General features: G+C 41.5%; 1 protein-coding gene across 4 annotated transcripts in view; it reads right to left on the reverse strand.

Annotated features, from left to right (window-relative positions):
• Positions 1–20,980, reverse strand: part of CHN2 (chimerin 2) — a 387,683-nt gene that overhangs the window by 45,077 nt on the left and 321,626 nt on the right. For all 4 annotated transcript variants that reach the window (XM_033930756.1, XM_033930753.1, XM_033930755.1 and 1 more), the window contains one exon: positions 7,084–7,257. In XM_033930756.1, coding sequence (XP_033786647.1) covers positions 7,084–7,257 — 174 coding nt within the window. The remainder of the gene's footprint in view (positions 1–7,083; positions 7,258–20,980) is intronic.

Raw genomic sequence — 20,980 nt, forward strand, 5'->3', positions numbered from 1 at the left:
GACAAGTAGATTGGGGAAGATCCTGTTAGAGTTTTGAAACAGAGGCAGGCGAACTTAAAGATGATCCTTGCCTCTACTGGGAGCCAATGGAGTTTGGTGTAGTAGGGGCTAACATGGTCGTATTTTTTGAGATCATAGATGAGGCGGACGGCCGCATTTTGGACTGTTCTAAGACGTTTGATGGTATTTTTATAGGATCCCAGGTAAATAATGTTGCAGTAGTCTAATATGCTTAATACCAGAGATTGGACGAGTAGACGGAAGGCTTGGTGGTCGAAGTAACGTTTGATGGTGCGCAGTTTCCAGAGGGTACAGAAACATTTTTTCACCTGGGCACTGGTATGGTCATCGAAGGTTAGGGTGCGGTCCAGGATGACTCCAAGGATTTTTATGGTGGGTAAGATAGGGTAATCTAGCCCATTCAATCTGAGGGAAGTGTTTGTTAATTTGTGGTTGGGACTCGCTAGGAAGATTTTGGTTTTTTCAGAGTTCAATTTTAATTTGAGTTTTGAGGTCCACAGTTCTAACTTGGTGAGGATAGATGCGATGAGTTTTTCCGTTTCTGGGGTGAGTGAGGTAATGGGAACAATGATGGTGATGTCATCTGCATATATGAACGATTTTAGGTTAGAGTTTGCTAGGCTTCGTGCCAGAGGGGTCAAGTAAATATTGAATAGGGAGGGGGATAGGGGAGAGCCTTGTGGGACTCCACAAGGGTTACGCCAGTGGTGGGAGAAGGCTCCATTACTGTGGACCTGGTAGGTACGGTTGGTTAGGAAGCCTGTGAACCAATCTATTACCTGACCGGAGATGCCGATGGAGTCAAGGCAGTTGAGCATAATGTCGTGGTCGACCAGGTCGAAGGCACTACTCAAATTGAATTGAAGTATCAGGGCGCTTTTACCCAGTGAGAACAGGTGGAGGAGGTAATTTGTCAGGGCAGCTAGGACGGTTTCGGTGCTATGATTTGGGCGGAAACCGGACTGGGAGTCATGAAGAATATTGTACTTGTCGAGGTAATTCGTAAGGTTGTTGTTGACAAGACCTTCCATGAGTTTTTGGAAGAGTGGTATGTTGGCGATGGGTCTGTAGTTGGTGATGGAAGAGATTGGCTCCTTGGGTTGTTTAGGGATAGGGGAAATGAGGATGTGGCCAAGTTCGGACGGGAAGTGTCCAGTGGACAGGCATAGAGATACCCAATTGAAGAGTTCCTATTTCCTAATGTTGGTTTTAAGCTTCCCCTCTTGCAACTTCATTTCAAGTCTAAGTTATCTAGCTCTACAGCCTCTGTTTTTGGAAAATATTTTTTGTTCCTTACTATCTCTGAAGAATTACAGGGTCTAATATCTCCCCTGAATCTCCTCTCCTTCAGGATATACAGTACATATGTAAGTATTTTCTCATTTGTTTTCCAGTGCAGATCCCATACCATTTTGGTCAATTTCCTCTGAATAATTTTGAGACCTTTTACATCCTTGGCAAGATTTGTCATCCAAAATTGAACACACTATCCAAATGCAGTCTCAATGACTTGTACAAGGGAATTATCCCTTCCTGGTAATGCAACCAAGCACTCGTCTGGCCTTGGCTACTGCCTTGTCACATTATTTCACCATCTCGAAATTCCTAATATCTCTTTCTAGTCTGTGTCTACTAGCCTCTCACCTACTCTCCCATAAAGTCATTTGGATTTTTGTACAAGAGAACATAAGAATAGCCATACTGGGTCAGACCAACGGGTCCATCTAGCCCAGTATACTGTTTTCAACAGTGGCTAATCCAAGTCACAAGTAATTTGCAGAAACATAAAACAGTGGCAACATTCTATGCTACTGATCCAAGGGCAAGCAGTGGCTTCTCCCATTGTCTGTCTCAATAGAAGACTATGGACCTTTCCTTCCAGGAACTTGTCCAGACCATTTTTTAAACCCATCTACACTAACCACTGTTACAATATCCTCTGGCAATGAGTTCCAGAGCTTAACTACTCGTTCAATGAAAAAATATTTTCTCCCATTTGTTTTAAAAAGTATTTCCATGTAACTTCACTGAGTGTCCTTTTGTTTTTATAACTTTTGAAAAAGTGAACAATGGATTCACATTTACCCATTCAGGATTTTGTATACCTCAATAATGTCCTCCCTCAGCCTTCTCTTTTCCAAGCTGAAGAGACCTAACCTCTTTAGCCTTTCCTCATACGAGAGGAATTCCATTCCTTATCATTTTGGTCACTCTTCTTTGAATCTTTTCTAATTCTGCTATAACCTTTTTGAGATACAGTGACCAGAATTGAATGCAATATTCAAGGTTATGTTGCACCATGGAATGATATAGATATTCTCGGTCTTATTTACTCTCTCTTTCCTAATAATTCCTAGCATCCTGTTTGCTTTTTTGGCTGCCACTACATACTAGGCAGAAGATCTCAGTGTATTATCTACAATGATACCTAGATGTTTTTCTTGGTGCTGACTCCTAAGGTAGACCCTAGCATCTGGTAACTATGATTTGGATTATTCTTCCTGATGTGATCACTGCATTTCTCCACATTAAAGTTCATCTGCAATTTTGTGCCCAGATTTCAATTTCCTAAGGTGTTCTTGCAATTTTTCACAGTTCACATCTGTTTTAACCACCTCACTTGGCATTTTGATTTCCATTTAACTATACCCTCTGTTTTCTATCAAATAACCAGTTCCTAATCCACAATAGAACATTGCTTCTTTTATTGAAAGCTTTCTGAAAATCTAGATATTTTACATTAACCGGCTCACTTTTATCCACATGTAAATAAATAAAGCAAATTGGGAAAGCAAGGCTTCCCTTGGCTGTACCTATGATGACTTTGTACCATTAAACCATGTTTTGTCTATGTGTTCCGTAGTTTTATTCTTTAAAATAAATTTCTGCTATCTTGCCCTGTGCTGAATTCAGGCTTACCAGTCTTTAATTTCCTAGATCACCCTTGGAACCCTTTTTAAAAGCTGGCGTTACATTGCCCCCCCCCCCCCTTACAATCTTCAGGTATTACAGATGATTTTAGTGACAGGTTACAGATCACTAACAGCAGATCAACAATTTCATGTTTCTTGTACCTCAAATGCATCACCATACATTTCTTCACATTAAAGCTCAACTGCCAAGCATTAGTCAAGCTTTGAATTTTATAGATCCATTGTGTTGTCAATCTTTGTGACATCTATGAAAAAAATACTTTTCCTTATAACCCTTCAGCAACATTACTCAAAAATATATTGAGCAGAATTGACCCCAGGACAGATCCTGTAGGCACTCCACTACTCACCTTCCTTTTGAGCAAATTACATTTATCTGCTGCCTATCAAATCCAATTAGGGCCCCATTCTCAAGCCATTCAATTTATGAGCCTTCCAGGAGGAACAGTATCAAAGGCTTTTCTGACATCTAAGTAGTTCAATAAACAAAACAACCTATTGAAAGTATTATTAAGCTGTGGAATTTGCTCCTGGAGGATGTTGTCAAGGTAACTAACGTACTGAGGTTCAAAAGTGGTTTGAACAAGTTCCTGAAGGAAAACTCTATAAAAAATATTAACCAGGTAGATTTCAGAGAGCCATTGCTCATCTCCAAAAACGAGCTATGAGAAATGGGATTTATTTTTTTAAATCATATGGATCCCTGTGACCCTGACCAGCCACTGCTAGAGATAGGATGCTATACTTGATGGGCCTTGGTCTTTCTCAGCATGGCATACCTTGCTGTATTGTGAATTGCCATTTACAAAGGCTGAACACATCTTGCACATTTCATACCGTATTCCCTTCAAATATAATGCTCTCTCTCACCAGATACATGCGGTCTTCCTTCATTCCTATTCGGTCTTTTGGTCTATTACTCCCCCAAGAAAATCCTCCAATCATCACAACAACACTTGGTAACAGTCCCATCATTTAGACAGCTATTCCTTGATCCATAGGAATTCCTCTTTCTAAGTCATGGTACCTACACTCTGGAACTTCCTACCATGCTTCATCCAGAATTAAAGTTCATTTTCTAGAATTAAGGCACAATTAAAAGCTTACTGTTTCTTGCAGGCATTCTTTTCAGGGTCCGACAGAACAGATTAACAACAAAAAAAGAATGAAAAGGGTTTTCTTTTATTCCCTAGCCTCGTTTTATCCTCCTCCCCTTTTTCCTACCCCAGACATTGCTGTAACTAACCACTTTGTACTTTCCTCATGTTCTTACTGTTGCTTATTGATTTTGACCTTGTTGATAGTCATAGTTTGTTTCCCCACCCTTTATTTAATATGATATTGTAAACCGCTTAGATTTTAACCCTGGTTTTATATTTGTGGTACCTATATATATATAAAATCGGAGGTATGTATGTGTGTATGTATGTATGTATGTGTGTGTGTATGTGCCGCGATCACGCAAAAACAGCTTGACTGATTTGAATGAAACTTGGTATGCAGATCCCTCACTACCTGGGGTGATATGTTTTGGGGGTCTTGCGGCCCACCTGCACACGTGGGCGGAGCTACAAACAGTAAATCAGATTTCACCCATTCATGTCAATGGAAAAAATGTAAAAAGCTGCCATTCTCACAGTAATTCAAAAACGCTTGACCGATTTGAACGAAACTTGGTATGCAGATCCCCCACTACCTGGGGTGATATGTTCTGGGGTTCTTGCGGCCCACCTGCACACATGGGCGGAGCTACAAACATAAATTCAGATTTCACCCATTCATGTCAATTGAAAAAATGTAAAAAGCTGCCATTCTCAGTTATTCAAAAACGGCTTGACCGATTTGAACGAAACTTGGTATGCAGATCCCTCACTACCTGGGGTGATATGTTCTGGGGGTCTCGCGGCCCACCTGCACACATGGGCGGAGCTACAAACAGTAAATCATATTTCACCCATTCATGTCAATGGCAAAAATGTAAAAAGCTGCCATTCTCACAGTAATTCAAAAACGGCTTGACCGATTTGAACGAAACTTGGTATGCAGATCCCTCACTACCTGGGGTGATATGTTCTGGGGGTCTCGTGGCCCACAACTCTGTGTTGCTTGCTCAAGGGTGGGTTCACCCAAGAATTTATATGTTCTTGCTCCAGGAGGTGAAACTAAAAATGTTGTTTATAATCACGTTTTGCGTTAGTTGTATTGTATTCATTTTGTCAAATACAGTGGTGCCTCGCACAGCGAACGCCTCGCACAGCGAACGCTGCGCACAACGAACTTTATGTCGTGATCCGTATAACGTACTTCGTTTCACACAACGAAGTCGCCCGAGCTGCATACTTCCGGGGTTCCTGCGGGGTTGGATCGCAGCGGGGTTGGTCGAGCCGCGAGGGTAGTCTCCTTCTCCTTACCTGCCCTGTCGCAGCCGCACACAGCCGAACGGAAATCTTCCCGATGTCAGCGCTGACGTCGGAGGGAGGGCTTAAGCAAAGCCCTCCCTTCCTCCGACGTCAGCGCTGACATCAGGAAGACTTCCGGTCGGCTGTGTGCGGCTGCGGCAGGGCAGGTAGGAAGAAGGCAATGGCGAACGAAAGAGGGGGGAGGGGGCGGTCCGCCCCGAAGAATGTGCACAGATGGTCAGGTCCCCCGATCGACCGACAACAGGCCCGGCCGACAAACCTCCCTGCCCTGTAGCCGCGAATCTAAATTACCTCTTACAGCAGCTTCAATAATCCAGCTGCTGTAAGAAGGTAATTTAGATTCGCGGCTACAGGACAGGGAGATTTGTCCGACCGGGCCTGTTCTGTTGTCGGTCGGGTGCAAAAGCGCCACAAAGGTGGAGGCAGGGAGGGAGGAAAGGTGGAGTGGAGAAAGCACATGTTGGAGCAGGGGATGAGAGGGAGGGAGAGAAGGGGAAATATTGGACAAGGGCAGAAGGGATGCTAAATCATAGGGTGACAGGCAGAGAGAACAACAGGAAAAAGAGTGGAAGCAATCTTGAACCCTGAGGGTGAGGGCAGAGAGAGGTGGTGAGATGATTGATCATGGGGAGAGGGACAAAAGGGAATAGAGATGGGATAGGAAGATAGTGGAAGTAAAAGGACAGGGAGATGTATGTTTTTAGATGTATCTAAATAAAAATAATAACAAAAAATTTATCTTTTTTATGTCATCTTAGCATATTTTATGCTGCAGAACGAATTATTTTTTTTTACATGTATTCCTATGGGAAAACGCGTTTCACATAACGAACGTTTCACATAACAAACTTGCTCCTGGAACCAATTAAGTTCGTTGTGTGAGGCACCACTGTATTTCACATTATAATTTGAATATTGTACTTTTTATTAAGCTGTAAAAAAATAATTTCATTCACCACTATAAAGTATCTTTATTTGAATCCATTTACAGTGTTATTGCTGTAATTAAATACCCGTGCAACGCCGGGGCATCAGCTAGTATTAAATAAATTGAACTTGAACTGATCCAGAACACAGCTGTGAATTTGATTGTGGATGCTACAAAATTTAACCTTGCCACCTTTATTTTATTTCAATTACCTAGTCTGTTTTTAGAAGCCAGAGCTTGCTTTGAGTTATCAATGCTAGTTTAAATGCCTGCATTTGAGGTATTTTTTTTGTCTATTATCTTCTGTTTTCTCTCTTCTCTTACTTGGGTGCTTTGTTGAAAAATTTGAACTTAACTGAGCTTTGTGCTTCTTATGGTTCCATTATTCTCTGCTGTACAGCTGGAAATAACTAGATGGGAAGCTTTCAAATTTGTGGAATTTTCTCCCTTTTGATGTTAAGAATGAATCTCGCTATGTTAAATATGAGAAACAGGTTAAGATCTAGCTTTTGAGAAGTATTTCACATCCCTGTGTGAGGTCAGATCAGAGAACGGAGGCTAATAAGTTTGGAGGAGGAGGAGGAATGATGAGGATGGTGGGGGGAAGTAGAAGGGTGATTATAACTGGAAGTTGAAGATTGATATACAGTTTTATTGTAATTTAGGTGGGGTAGAGGCATTTTGTAATAGATGTATATTTGAAGTTTATTTTTGTAACAGCTGTGATATAATGGAAAACAATATATCAAGTTTTAATAAATAAAACAAACATTCACAGTACCTCTTCCTTCAATCTCTCGAATGCAGATATCCACAACCATGGGCCTTTGTGTATTGTGAGCCTTCACAAGTGTGGTCAGGTCACAGCTGTATACTTTCTTAATCCGCTTTAGGTCTGGTTGACAGTCATTCGGCACATATTTGGAACACTGCTTATGTACATTCAATCCACAGTCTACAAGGAAAGAGAAGATCAGTAACACATATGCATTGTGTGGTTTTTTTTTAACCAGACCGAGACATGCTCTGTGTTTCTATTGTCTATTATCTCCTGTTTTTCTCTTCTCCCCCATCATCTGGACAATGTGTCAGAGGATGGCGAGGAGGTCTCTCTGAATCCCCCTAATCCCATGAATTCCTTTAAAACTACTTAATCAACAGTCAGAAGCAGGCTTGAGAGAGAATATGTGTGTATGAAATAGGCATGTAGATGGTATGCAGTCACTGGATGAGCTAGATAAAAACCAGCAATCAATTTTGGGGAAGTATGTATGTATGAATGTATGCATATATATATATATATATATATATATATATAAGTGCACGTGGGTATACATTCACTTGCATTTGATGGTGATGCTATACTCAGGCTCTGTGGAAGGCAATTTTAGCAGCGACTCCTGCTGGCTCCAAAGCAGCCTTAGGTCTATCTATCTATCTATATACATATACATACATACACATACACACACACACATAGATGCACGTGTTAATTTTTGTGTCTATATTTAGATAACATAACCTTACTGAAACTTCAGAAATATAAAGTCTTGACTAGGGACTGAAATCTAGTACATTACATATATATTTATAGATTGCGAATATACCACAGAAGGAGTTAAACGTGATTTACAGTTTTGGCCATATCCAGGAATTACAATTTCTCCTTAGGGTTCATGACATAGATATCGGAGTTTGTGTTCATGAAGGCATATGAGTATAGAGGTGCATTTTTGATAGGACGTCTAAATCCAATTTGGGCTGTTTCAGCAAGGCGTCCAAAAGTAGAGTCTGGAAAATGACCATTTTTGAAACCACAAGACATTTTATCTTTTTTTTGAAAATGATCTTAGAAACAGAAACATTATGGCAGATAAAGGCCAAATTGCCCATCCAGTATGCCCATCCAAAGTAACTATTTGCTCTTTCTCTCTCCGAGAGATCCCACATGCTTATCCCAGGCCCCCTTGAATTCAGACACAGTCTCCATCTTTACCACTTCTGGGAGACTGTTCCATGCATCTACCACCCTTTTTGTAAAAAAAGTATTTCCTTAGATTACTCCAGAGCCTATCACCTCTTAACTTCATCCTATGCCCTCTCATTGCAGAGTTTCCTTTCAAATGAAAGAGACTCGACTCATGCACATTTTACATTACGGCGCTTCTCCCTACCTAAAAGTTTCTTCTCTTCAGGGCAGCTCTGCTTGATTCGAGAGCTGCCCCAACCCGACCGGACCTCACTAGCCACAAGAGGAGTTGGTCAGGTGTGGGAGACCAACTCCACACCCAACAGCCCTTGCGGCGCTCCCTTTCTAAAAAAGTTTCACCTCTTCAGGACAGCTCCGTTTGAATCGGGAGCGGCCTCAACCCGACCGGACTAAAGCAGCTGCAAGGGAAGGAGTTGGTCAGGTGTGGGAGACCAACTCCACCCCCAACTGCCCTTGCGATGCTCCTTTTCTTTTCTCTCCAACCCAAAGGACCACCTACAGCCGCACGCTCAACAACTCCTACCTCCTATCGTGCACAATGAAGCCTACAACACAAAAACAAATGCAAACTATCCTACTCCTAACCAACTGGAAAGCAGCAACAAGCAACATCGCCCCAATTCCATTTATTACAACTACTAACAGAATTCACCACCCAACCAGGAGAACCACAGTGGACAGGCACATAAATTACCAGACCTATACACACCACACCATCACACCAACATGGGGAAGAAGACCAACTAACCCCTCTAAGACCAAACCACACCCTCACCCAAGACAACTCATCTATCCAAAAACAATAAACAATGCACAAACAGAATACACAACACTTACATGTGCTAACATAAACATCAGAGCTCTAGGTCCTAACAGAACACATAAAAGACTGGATAGAAAACGAGAATCTGGACTGCCTTTTCCTCACAGAAACCTGACTTACATTAGACTCAGATCGTAGGATAATGGAAGTCTTCCCCAAGGAATATGAAATAACAGTGGTCTGCAGAGAAAAAAAAAAAAGAGGAGGAGGAGGAGGTCTAGCCATCATAGTCAGAAACTCCCTAAATCTGAATATACTAGCCAAAACGTCCACTCCTTACATGGATCTACTAGCCTGCCAACTCTCATGCACCACACTAAAAGAATCCATAACTTGTATGCTCTGCTACATAATACCAGGGAATTGGAACACAGCAAGACCTGAATTGGAAGATTTTATATACCAAAATTCACTAACAGCAGCTTACAACCTAATCCTAGGAGATCTACACCTCCATCTCGAAGACCAATCCTCCAAACAAATAGAAAACCTACTGTTATTTCTCGAAGCCCTAACATACAAGATTTTAGACCCACAAATCACACATGAAAAAGGTCACCAACTAGAAATAGCAGCCTTCATGACCCAATAGCCCTTACTGCCAGAGATTCAAACATCAAATGGAAAGTGGTCTCGATCCCTCTGGTTAGACACTACACATACTCCTTCAACCTCAACTGGGCCAAAGACAAAACCAAACCAAAACCCCATAGATCAACCTACAACTCTCGTAAATACATCGACTCCTCCAAATTCTGGACTAAAACAGACGCAGCAATCCAAGAATGCAATCCCAAGGACTTTGTTTCACAATGGTGCAAGCTAAGCACAGCTACCCTAGACGATCTAGCCCCATTACAAAAAAAACCCAGAATTAGCAGACGATCAGACAAATAGTTCGATAACCAACTACTCCTACTTAGCAGACGACTAGAAAGAAAATGGAGAATGAATAACCAAGAACCCACGAAAACAGCATGGAAAAAACTAAACCAACAATACAAGCTGAAACTAACAGAAAAATACACTACACCAACCTAATAGGCAAAGAAACCCAAGACACAAAAAGACTATTCCTAATACTAAAAGAACTCACAGACACCAAACCCTATCTGGCCAATAATGGAACCCCTCCCCCCTTAGCTACAATTTTAGCCGAATATTTTAAAAACAAAATCACAACTGCCAGGACTACCCTCTCCGGAAGCCCAACCCACCTAGAAGAGATAACAATGCCCCCCACAGAAAAAGATTCAGCAGCGGCAGACAGAACTTGGTCCCACTTCCCCACAATACAATGGTCCAACCTTAACAAACTCTACATAAAATACAGCCATGCAACCTGCAATCTCAACCACTGCCCTCCATACCTATTAAAATCCTCCAGTACCAAATTCCGCGCTCTACTCTTACGCTCATAGATGGCCTTTTCCCTCAAGACCTCAGCGAAATCGTTGTCACTCCGATCCTAAAAGACCCTAAAGGAGCAACAGATCAACCATCCAAGTACAGACCCATAGCCTCAATACCACTTTATGTCAAGCTAATGGAAGGCCTGGTAGCCAAACTCCTCACCAACTACCTAGAAGACCACAACATACTCCACCCTACACAATCGGATTTCAGAATCAACTACAGCACAGAGACACTACTAGGTTCCCTCCTGGACACAGCTAGACAACACCTCAGCATAAGTAAAAAAATGCTGATTATACAGCTGGATCTCACTGCAGCATTTGACCTGGTGGACCACAACATCCTACTACAAATACTAGAAACAATAGGACTTACAGACAAGGTACACACATGGTTTCAAGGTTTCCTACAATCCAGAACTTACAGAGTCAAGTTGAAAAAAGAAAAATCAGAACCATGGTCCAACCCCTGCGGCATACCCCAAGGATCTCCACTATCCCCAGTTCTCTTCAATCTCTACATTGCATCCCTCAGCACCTGCCTGGACAAATTAGGTTTAACCTCCTATAGCTATGTAGATGACATCACTATTCTCTTTCCTTTTGACTAACCAACATCCTCCATGACAGACACACTACACAAGACACTTGAAACAGTTGCAACATGGATGAATAATCACAAACTGAAACTGAACCCAGACAAGACAAATTTCATTCTCCTCGAAAATAATAAAACCCCAACTATAGCAAATCTAGTAATAAAGTCAATCACATACCCCATACAACCCACTCTAAAACTTCTAGGAATGACTATAGACAGATGCTGTACCATGCAACCACAAATCAACAAAACAATACAAAAATCAAGGCAAGTTTGAAAATTCTTCGACAGAACACAATTCCAGCTCTTGGTCCAGTCCCTAGTCCTAGGTCTTCTAGCCTGAAAACCCAATTGGCCTGGTGTTCCTCCAGGACAGGGTTGGGAACCACTGTTCTAGATTACTGCAACATACTCTATCTCCCCTGCCCCACAATCATGATAAAACAACTACAAACAGTTCAAAACACAGTGCTAAGACTTATCTATTTACGAGGAAACACGGCATACCTCGATTCACACTGGCTCCCAATACAAGCAAGAGTACAATTCAAATTCTACTGCCTACTATTTAAAACCATAAACAAAGATAGCCCAGCCTACCTAAACAACCGCCTAATCCAAACTACCTCAACCAGACACAGGAGAACACACAAACCATTCAAGCATCCCCCAATCAGAGACATCAAATGAAAAAAACTATACGATGGCCTTCTAGCCACTCAAGCAGCAAAACTAGTCTACCGATTCTCCAATTTACTGATAATGACTCCAGACTACAAATTGTTTAGAAAAGAAATAAAAACCATCCTTTCAAGACATCCTTGAAGACAAACTAACACCGCAAGACACATCCCAATTCTCTGAAGCAACTCGCCCTACTCTTCAATTCCTCTGGAAATGGCCAGATAACTTCTTTTGTAATCTGCCTTGAACCGCAAGGTACTGGCGGAATAGAAATCATTAATATAATGTAATTTAAATGTCTCTCAATCAATAAATCGTAGTGACAGTATAATCAACAATATTATAAAAATGTCACTCACCAGCAGTGGACTTAATTCCTCAGATCCCACATTCAATAAAAAAGGAGGAGAAAAAAACCTCAATTAATATATCACGTAGCAACCATTGATGATTTTTAAGCTAGCGTTGTTTTTGTCAACAGCAAAAAACTCACACCAAAAAGAATGTTGGGATCTAGAGAAGTAAAAAACCCACTACTGTGCACAGTAGAAGATAGTATTTTTATAATTATTCATTTGTATTTTTATGGTTTTTCAATTTTTGTGCACGTTAAAGCTTGAGCATTGTGAGCTCAAGTGTTGCCCAGATGGAAGTCATTTTGAATCCCTGAAGAAACCATCAGACTGTTGGTGAAACAAGATCTTGTAGGAGGAATGCTTGGCCTGCCACACATGAGTGTGCTGCAACCCTGAACACCATTGAAAACAAAAGTTTCTACTTTTGGCGGAGGAGGTTTTGTTACAGCAAAAATTCTGGCACCAGAGCTAAGTTTTTCTTTTTTCTATCTTTCATTTGTTGTTTGTTTAGATGCCTTTAAAATATATGGGCTTTTTTTGATAAATTAAATATAAAAAATGAAAAAACATTTTTTTAATTGAATCGGGATCTGAGGAATTAAGTCCACTGCTGGCGAGTGACATTTTTATAATATTGTTGATTTAAATGTCTCTCCCACCTTTCCTCCAAAGTATACAGATTGAGATCTTTAAGTCTGTCCCCATACACCTTATGATGAAGACCACATACCATTTTAGTAGTTTTTCTCTGGACCGACTCCATCCTTTTTATCTCTTTTTGAAGGTGTGACCTCCAGAATTGTACACAATATTCTAAATGAGGTCTCACCAAAGTCTTATACAGGGGCATCAATACTTCCTTTTTCCTATTGGCCATACCTCTCCCTATGCAACCTAGCATCCTTCTAGCTTTTGCCGTCATTTTTTCAACCTATTTGGCCACCTTAAGATCATCACATTCAATCACACCCAAGTCCTGCTCTTCTGTCTTGCACATAAGTTCTTCACCCCTAAACTGTACCGTTCCCTTGGGTTTTTGCAGCCGAAATGCATGACTTTGCAATTCTTAGCATTAAATTTTAGCTGCCAATTTCAGACCACTCTTCAAGCTTCGCCAGGTCTTTCTTCATGTTATTCACACCATCCGGTGTGTCTACTCTATTGCAGGTTTTGGTATCATCCACAAAGAGTCAAATCTTACCCGACAACCCTTCAGCAATATCGTTTATAAAAATATTAAAAAGAATAGGCTCAAGAACAGAACCCCGAGGCACACTACTGGTAACATCCCTTTCCTCAGAGCGATCTCCATTGATCACTACCCTCTGTCGCCTTCCACTCTACCAGTTCTTGACCCAGCCCGTCACTTTGGGACCCATCCCGAGGGTACTAAGTTTATTAGATATCTGTGTGGAGCATTGTCAAAGGCTTTGTTAAAATCTAAATATACCACATCTAGTGCACATCCTCTATCCAATTCTCTAGTCATCCAGTCAAAGAAATGGATCAGATTTTTCTGACAAGACCTACCTCTAGTGAATCCATGTTGTCTCCGGTCCTGTAATTCACAGGATTACAGAAACTTGTCCATTCTCTGTTTTAAAAGTGTTTCCATTAATTTGCTTACTACAGAAGTCAGACTTATTGGCCTGTAATTCCCTACTTCTTCCTTACTTCAACTTTTGTGGAGAGGGACTACATCTGCCCTTCTCCAGTCCTCCGGTACCACTCCTGACTCTAGAGACTCGTTGAAAAGGTCAGTCAGATGAGCTACCAGAACTTCCCTAAGTTCCTTCAGCACCCTCGGATGTACACCATCCAAACCCATCGCTTTGTCTATCTTTATTTTAGCTTGCTCCTCCCGAACACAACCCTCTGAAAATTGACCAGGGTCTATTACTCCTCTATCCCTACATCCCACTTCTCCATCATCAGTGATGCAGCAGAGGGAAGGCCCCAGCGGGGAAGGCCGCGGAGCAGACCGTTCAGAGTGCTGCCGCCGCTGCTGTTTTTGGAGGCCTCGGAGGTATGGTATGCCAGTCTCATAGTGGGAGAGTCAGTGGGGTTCTGCTGCACAGGAAGATGGGATGGAGGGATAGAAAGATGCTGCACAAGAGGAAGGGTGAGAGGGAAGTAAAGATGTTGCACATTGGGGGGTGGAGGGAGAGAAAGGAAAGAGGAAGAATTGGGGTGGAGGAGAGGAAGGGAGAGATGATTGTTGTACATGAAAAAAATAAGACATCCCCAGAAAATAAGCCCTAATGCGTTTTTTGGAGCAAAAGTTAATATAAGACCCTGTCTTATTTTCAGGGAAACATGGTACCACTCCAATAGCCATTATGGCTACAGGCGTCCCCTATATGGCAGTATAAGTTTTAGGTAAGTTTTGGTGGGCTCACACTTTCAACTATAAATGTAGTGGGATATGGGCCTGAATCCCTCTCTCTCCCTATTTCACTACACTACCCACCAGGCTACTCCAGACACCTTCTTGCTGCTCTACTAGGATTTCCCATCATATCTTCAGCTGTCATAGAGGCCGGTATATACTGTTGATTTCACATCTTTGAGTGTGAGGTGACCACTGGGGGAGTGTGGGTATGTGTGGGGGAGTCATGACAATCCCTTCAGTGGTCATCTGGTCAGTTTGGGTACTTTGTTGGCCCTTATGTGCTTTAAAAACAGGTCTAACTCTGAACACCTAAATGACACTCTGGACGTCTTCAAAAAGGTTTCATTATCCCTGTAAGACGTCCAAGTCTTAAGGCTGCCCTAATCCTACCCAAAAAGACGCCTATAACATGCCCCCTTAAGATTTAGACATACTGGAGGGAAAATGACCTTTAAGACACCTAAAAAGTCAGTTTTGAAAACTGGCACTTGGACATGTTGGTGATTAGAATGCCCAAGTGCTGGTTTATATTGTGGTTATTTTTTTTATTTTTGGAAATCTTTCTGTTTTGAAAATGAGACCCATAGTGTATTGGTTTATAAGAGAAGCTTAGTTATGGCCATATCTGGGGTTACAATCATAACATTACAGGTTCTTGGTATGTGTCCCTTTCCAGGTTATGGAGAAATAGGTACAGCATGTAGAGAGTTTGATCATCTATTGAGATGAGCAAAGTGGTTTGTAACTTGTCTGGTGTTTGTATCCTGCTGTTTGAATGAGTGGAAAAGACCTTAGCCGATGGAAGAAATTTTCTGTAAATAGCTTTCTTTTATTTTTCACAGCTGATGTTGACCTTTAAGTGACTAAGGAGCATTTTCAATCTGATGTCTAAATCCTATTGTGGACGTTTTGGGAAAAATGTTCAAAAATCCAATAGAGAAGATGACCATTTTCAGATCAGAAAAAGTCTATTATATATATATTTTTGAAAATGGACATTTCCTAGATGTGTTTGTCCTCAGTGAATCTATCATTTTGTACTATTAAAAAAGAAGTTCAAATGAAAAACACACAAAACCCAACCATTGGGATATAGGAGGGGGGCCAGTATTTTTAGCAGACTAGCCACACAGGCATCCCAGCAAAGAAACAGGGCACCTTAGGGGGTACTGCAGTAAACTTCACATTAAAGGTCCCAGGTACATATTTTACCATAACCCACTTATATTGTATGGTGAGACCATCAAAACCTACCTACAACCTACTGTACCCAAATATATACCCCCTCAATAACCCTTATGCCTGCAGGTGTCCCCTACACAGTATGTCAGTACAGTAATAATAATAATAATAACTTTATTTTTGTATACCGCAATACCACAAAACAGTTCAGAGCGGTTTACAGGATAAGAGACTGTACATTAACAGTGAAGTTACATCAAGGTTACAGCGAAGTTAACATCGAGGTTACAGCATATCAAGAAGACAGTTCAGGGCGATTTATACAATGTAGGTGTAGAGAGTTAGTTAGCAATTATATGGTAAAAAGCCAGTGATAATTACAAACAAGATTTAGTAACTGTTGCATGGGGGGAGGGGAAGGGAAGGGGAGATAGGCAAGGGATAATTAGTTCGGTAGGGGAGGAGCGGGGGTTAGAGGAATTTGTCAAAGAGGTATGTTTTGAGCGATTTCCTGAACGATTGATAAGTAGGGGCAAGAGAGATGAGAGTGGACAGGCAGTCATTCCATTTGCCAGCCTGGAAGGAGAGGGTCCTGTCGAAGAATCTTTTGTGGATGCATCCTTTTGGGGAGGGGTAGGCAAACAGGTGTGCATTACGTGTACGGTTAGAACCTGGGAAGGTGAAGTGGCGTGACAGATATATCGGGGCTGAGCCAGTTAGGGTTTTGAAGCAGAGGCAAGCGAATTTGAAGATGATCCTTGCTTCGAACGGTAGCCAGTGAAGTTTCCTGTAGAAAGGGCTGATGTGGTCTGATTTTTTGAGCCCGTAGATGAGGCGGACGGCGGTGTTCTGGATAAGTCGTAGTCGTTTAGTGGTTTTCTTGTAGGCGCCCAGGTATATGATATTGCAGTAATCCAGGGAGTTTAGAATTAAGGATTGGACCAGTAAACTGAAGGTGGGGAAATCGAAGTAATGTTTGATGGAGCGGAGTTTCCAAAGGGTGGAAAAGCATTTTTTGACCTGGGTGTTAGTGTGATCTTCTAGAGTGAGGCATCGGTCCAATATGACTCCGAGGATTTTTATGGTAGCGTTGATTGGATACGTTAAGCCATTGAGTTGCAGGGTGGTGGACGTTAGTTTGTGGTTGGGACTTGCAAGGAAGAACTTGGTTTTTTCTGGGTTTAGTTTCAGTTTGAAGCAAGTGGTCCAATTTTCTACCATGGTGAGGACCATAGAGATGTATTGTTCTGTCTCATATGACAGTGAGGTGATGGGTATGATGATTGTAATGTCATCTGCGTAAATGTAGGATTTCAGGTTACGGTTCGATAACATGTGACCCAGAGATGCCATGTAAATGTTGAATAGTGACGGGGATAGAGGGGAGCCTTGGGGGACTCCACAGGGGTTGCTCCATGTATGGGAGAAGGTTCCGTCATTGTGGACTTGGTAGGTTCGGTTTTTTAGGAAGCCTGTGAGCCAGGTTAGTACTTGTCCGGAGATGCCTATGGAGTCGAGGCAGCTGATCAGAATGTCATGGTCTACTAGGTCGAAGGCACTGCTGAGGTCGAACTGGAGTAGCAGTGCGCTGTTTCCCAGTGAGAATAGTTGGAGGAGGTGATTGGTTAGTGAGGCTAGCACAGTTTCCGTACTGTAATTGGTGCGGAATCCAGACTGGGAGTCATGGAGGATGTTAAATTTCTCTAGGTAAGACGTGAGATGGTTATTGACAAGTCCTTCCATGATTTTTAGGAAGAGAGGAATATTGGCGATGGGTCTGTAGTTGGAGGTTACTGAGGGGGATTCTTTAGGGTTTTTAATTATTGGAGATACGAGGATGTGTCCAAGTTCCAGTGGGAAGTGGCCGGTTGACATGCACAGGGTGATCCAGTTGAAGAGTTCTGCTTTGAAGGGGAGGGGGGCAGTTTTCATGATGGTTGGAGGGCAGTTGTCTAGTAGGCAGTTGGATTTGGAATATTTTGAGTATAGCTTGAGGAATAGGCTCCAGTCTGGGTTTTTGAAGTGAGACCAGGTCATGTCTGCTGGTGCGCCATCATTTTCTGGAGAGGGTGGATGAATATTTGGGTAAGTGCTAGTTATTGTGAGTGTTGTTTTCAAGTTGAGAATTTTGTTGGCGAAGTAGTCAGCTAGTTTTGTTGGGGAGGGTGGTAGATCTGTGGGGGAGCTTGTATGTGGGACGGTGTCAAATAAGGAGTTAACTATTTTGAAGAGTTTATTAGTGTTTAGGGATGGGGTGTTGATGACAGTAGGTTAGGGTTAGGGTTAGGGTTAGGGTTAGGGTTAGGGTTAGGGTTAGGGTTAGGGTTAGGGTTAGGGTAGGTTTTTAGGTGGATTCACACATTTCACCATGTATAGTAGCTAGAGTGGGATATGGGCCTGGATCCCCTTCTCTGCAGTCCACTGCACCAGTCACCAGACTACTCCAGAGACCTGCTTGCTATAGTTTCAAGTTTATTGATTTTTAATATACCGACCATCAACGGGTATCTAGCCAGTTTACAATAATATGCTAAAATAGAAATAAAAGCAATACTTGTTAAGAGTAATAGGACTGACCATAACATCTGAAATTGTCATACATATTGGCATGCATTGTTTTATTCACATCTTTGGGGGAATGGAAAGGGGTCATTAACCACTGGGGGAGTAAAAGGGAGGCCATGTCTTCATCTGATCAGTTTGGCCACCTTTTTCTCACTTATTTGTTATTGAAACAGGACTAGCCTCAAATGTCTAAGTTTTGCCCTGGACGTTTTCTGCAATGTTCCATTATTGCAGAAAAACATCCAAATCATAAGTCTACTCTAATCCCACCCAAATCATGCCAACACGCCCTCTTAAGATTTAGATGCATTTCAGACAGATAGCATAGAAAACCATCTAAAAAATGTGTTTTGAAAATGGCAATTTGAATGTTTTAGCAAGTAAAATGTCAAAATGTCACGTTATGCCAGTTTTGGACGTTTTTCTCTTTTGAAAATGAGCTCTTTTGTGAAAAAATATCTGTGACAAAGATTTCCAGGATTCATATTAGGAAGAAAAAATGGGTAACTGGTTTCCTTTTTTCTGGTCCTGTGAGGATAAATGGATACCCCATTTACTGCCTATAATCAAGTTTCAAGTTTAATAAAAATTTGATTAATCGCTTAATCAGAATTCTAAGCGATGTACATATCACTAAAATTACAAAATTTAGGGAACAATACAGCAAATGACAAAAACTAAGTCTTGCAGGACTAAGGACTAACATGACAAACCCATTCAACACAAGGAAAAATAGGGAAGGGAATACAAATTATTTGATAGTAGGTAAGACATTCAAGGAAAAAACGAAAGGAAAGGAAAAATTAATGAAAAATCAGTACACTTTAAAGAAGCTATGCAGTAAAATTAAAATCAGGCTTACTAATTATTAAATGCATCCTTAAAAAGAAAGCTTTTTAATTTGCTCTTAAATTTATCCAAGTACGTTCTTCTCTTAAATAAAAAGGGAGCAAGTTCCATGTTTGAGGGGCTGTGAGAAAAAATAAATTGCTGTCTTGTATTAATAATTTTGAGTGAAGGGATTGTCAATAAGTGTTGTTCATTCGATCTCAATGTTCTATTTGAAGTGTATGGAATCAATAGTTTAAAAATAAAAGCAGGCGTTTTATAAAGTAAAGATTTGAATGTGTCAGGGCAGTGATTACACTTGAAGTACATTCCTCTGTCCACACAATTTCCTGTAGTTGTACAGGGGGAAATTTTGCAGATACAACAAATCACAATTCCAGGTGAAAGGCATAACTCCTTGTGACTTTAGGCAAGTTACTTAACCCTCCATTGCCTCAGGTATAAACTTAGATTGTGAATTCTCCAGAAACAAGGAAATACCTGCTGTACTTGAATGTAACTTGCCTTGAGTTACTACTGGAAAAGGCCTGAGCCAAGGCCTAATAAATAATTGTGTCAAAAAGTAGTTGGTTGGGTGGAAGAGGACATAAACAGAACCACCAATGCTTCTGCGATGAATGTTACTGGTGCTGATTTAGGAAAAGGCACAGTACCCCCTGAGAAGCATGAGTCAGGTATAACATTAATCCTTCCCTGATCCTACAAGAAACTGAATGAAGCAAATCAATACCTAGTGATAGCTATCCAAGTTTAGAAAGCTCAGCAAAGTAACCAGAGAGGAATTATTAGTCAGCAGACTTTCTATTAGCTTAGTCCAGTGTATCTCAAACTGTGTGCCAAGGCATACTAGTGTGCCTCCTCAGATTTCAGGTGTGCCACGGTACACTGGGGAGGAAGAGAGGCGCCAGGCGAGAGGCACGTCCTGTAGGCAATCAGCGGGCGCCAGCACCTATCCTTCTTTCTGCCCCTCCCCCCCTCACAGGCATCTCAGGGCCCGCCTGGAGGGCCTTCACACACACACAGACATCGACATGATGATGTCACGCATGCATGTGATGTCATCACGGAGATATCCGCGCACTTCCAGGTGCCTCGAGCCAAGGCCACTACCTTTAGTGTGCCGCGGCTTGAGAAAGTTTGGGGGAGACTAGCTTAGTCAAACATTAAAATCCCTTTTGAGTGAGTTTAAACATATCTTCCTTCTAATCTTTATGGAGAATCCTTTTTTTCATCCATGGTTCTAGATTCAAAGTCATCTTGCAAGGTTCTGATAAGTATTTTGAAGGTGATTCTAAAACAAGTCACCTAATAAAGTTGCTGTTTATAATGCCCATTTTATGCTTATTCTATAACAAAAAGTAGACTCCTTCCTTTCTTTATAGAATAGTAGCACAAGTGGCTGAAAACATTCTTAAATTTAAGAAGTGATCACTTAACACCAACCCTGAAGTTGGTGTAAATACCAATGCCCTGTAAATGCCAAAACTATATAATTTGCATACATACTAGTGTGCTCTGTCCACACACCATCCAAGTAAATGGCCACCAGCAAAGTACATGCCATCAAATACTGCTAGTCGGTATTTCATAAAAGAGGTTATTCACAAACATAAATTACTTCAATTTACTCACCTTCTTGTCACCTAAGACTAGGCGACTCCTTGTAGAAATATCCTCCCCCCCGCTGCTTTTTTTGTAACAAGAAGTTCTGTCAGTCTAAGTCAGTGAATCGCAGTGTGCCACAGCAAGATTTCAGGTGTGCCATGAGTCACTGGCTAACTGCCTACAGAACGTGCCTCTCGCGGAGAGCGGCATGGGAGT

The sequence above is a fragment of the Geotrypetes seraphini genome, chromosome 2, assembly GCF_902459505.1.
Source record: "Geotrypetes seraphini chromosome 2, aGeoSer1.1, whole genome shotgun sequence".
Taxonomy (NCBI): Eukaryota; Metazoa; Chordata; class Amphibia; order Gymnophiona; family Dermophiidae; genus Geotrypetes; species Geotrypetes seraphini.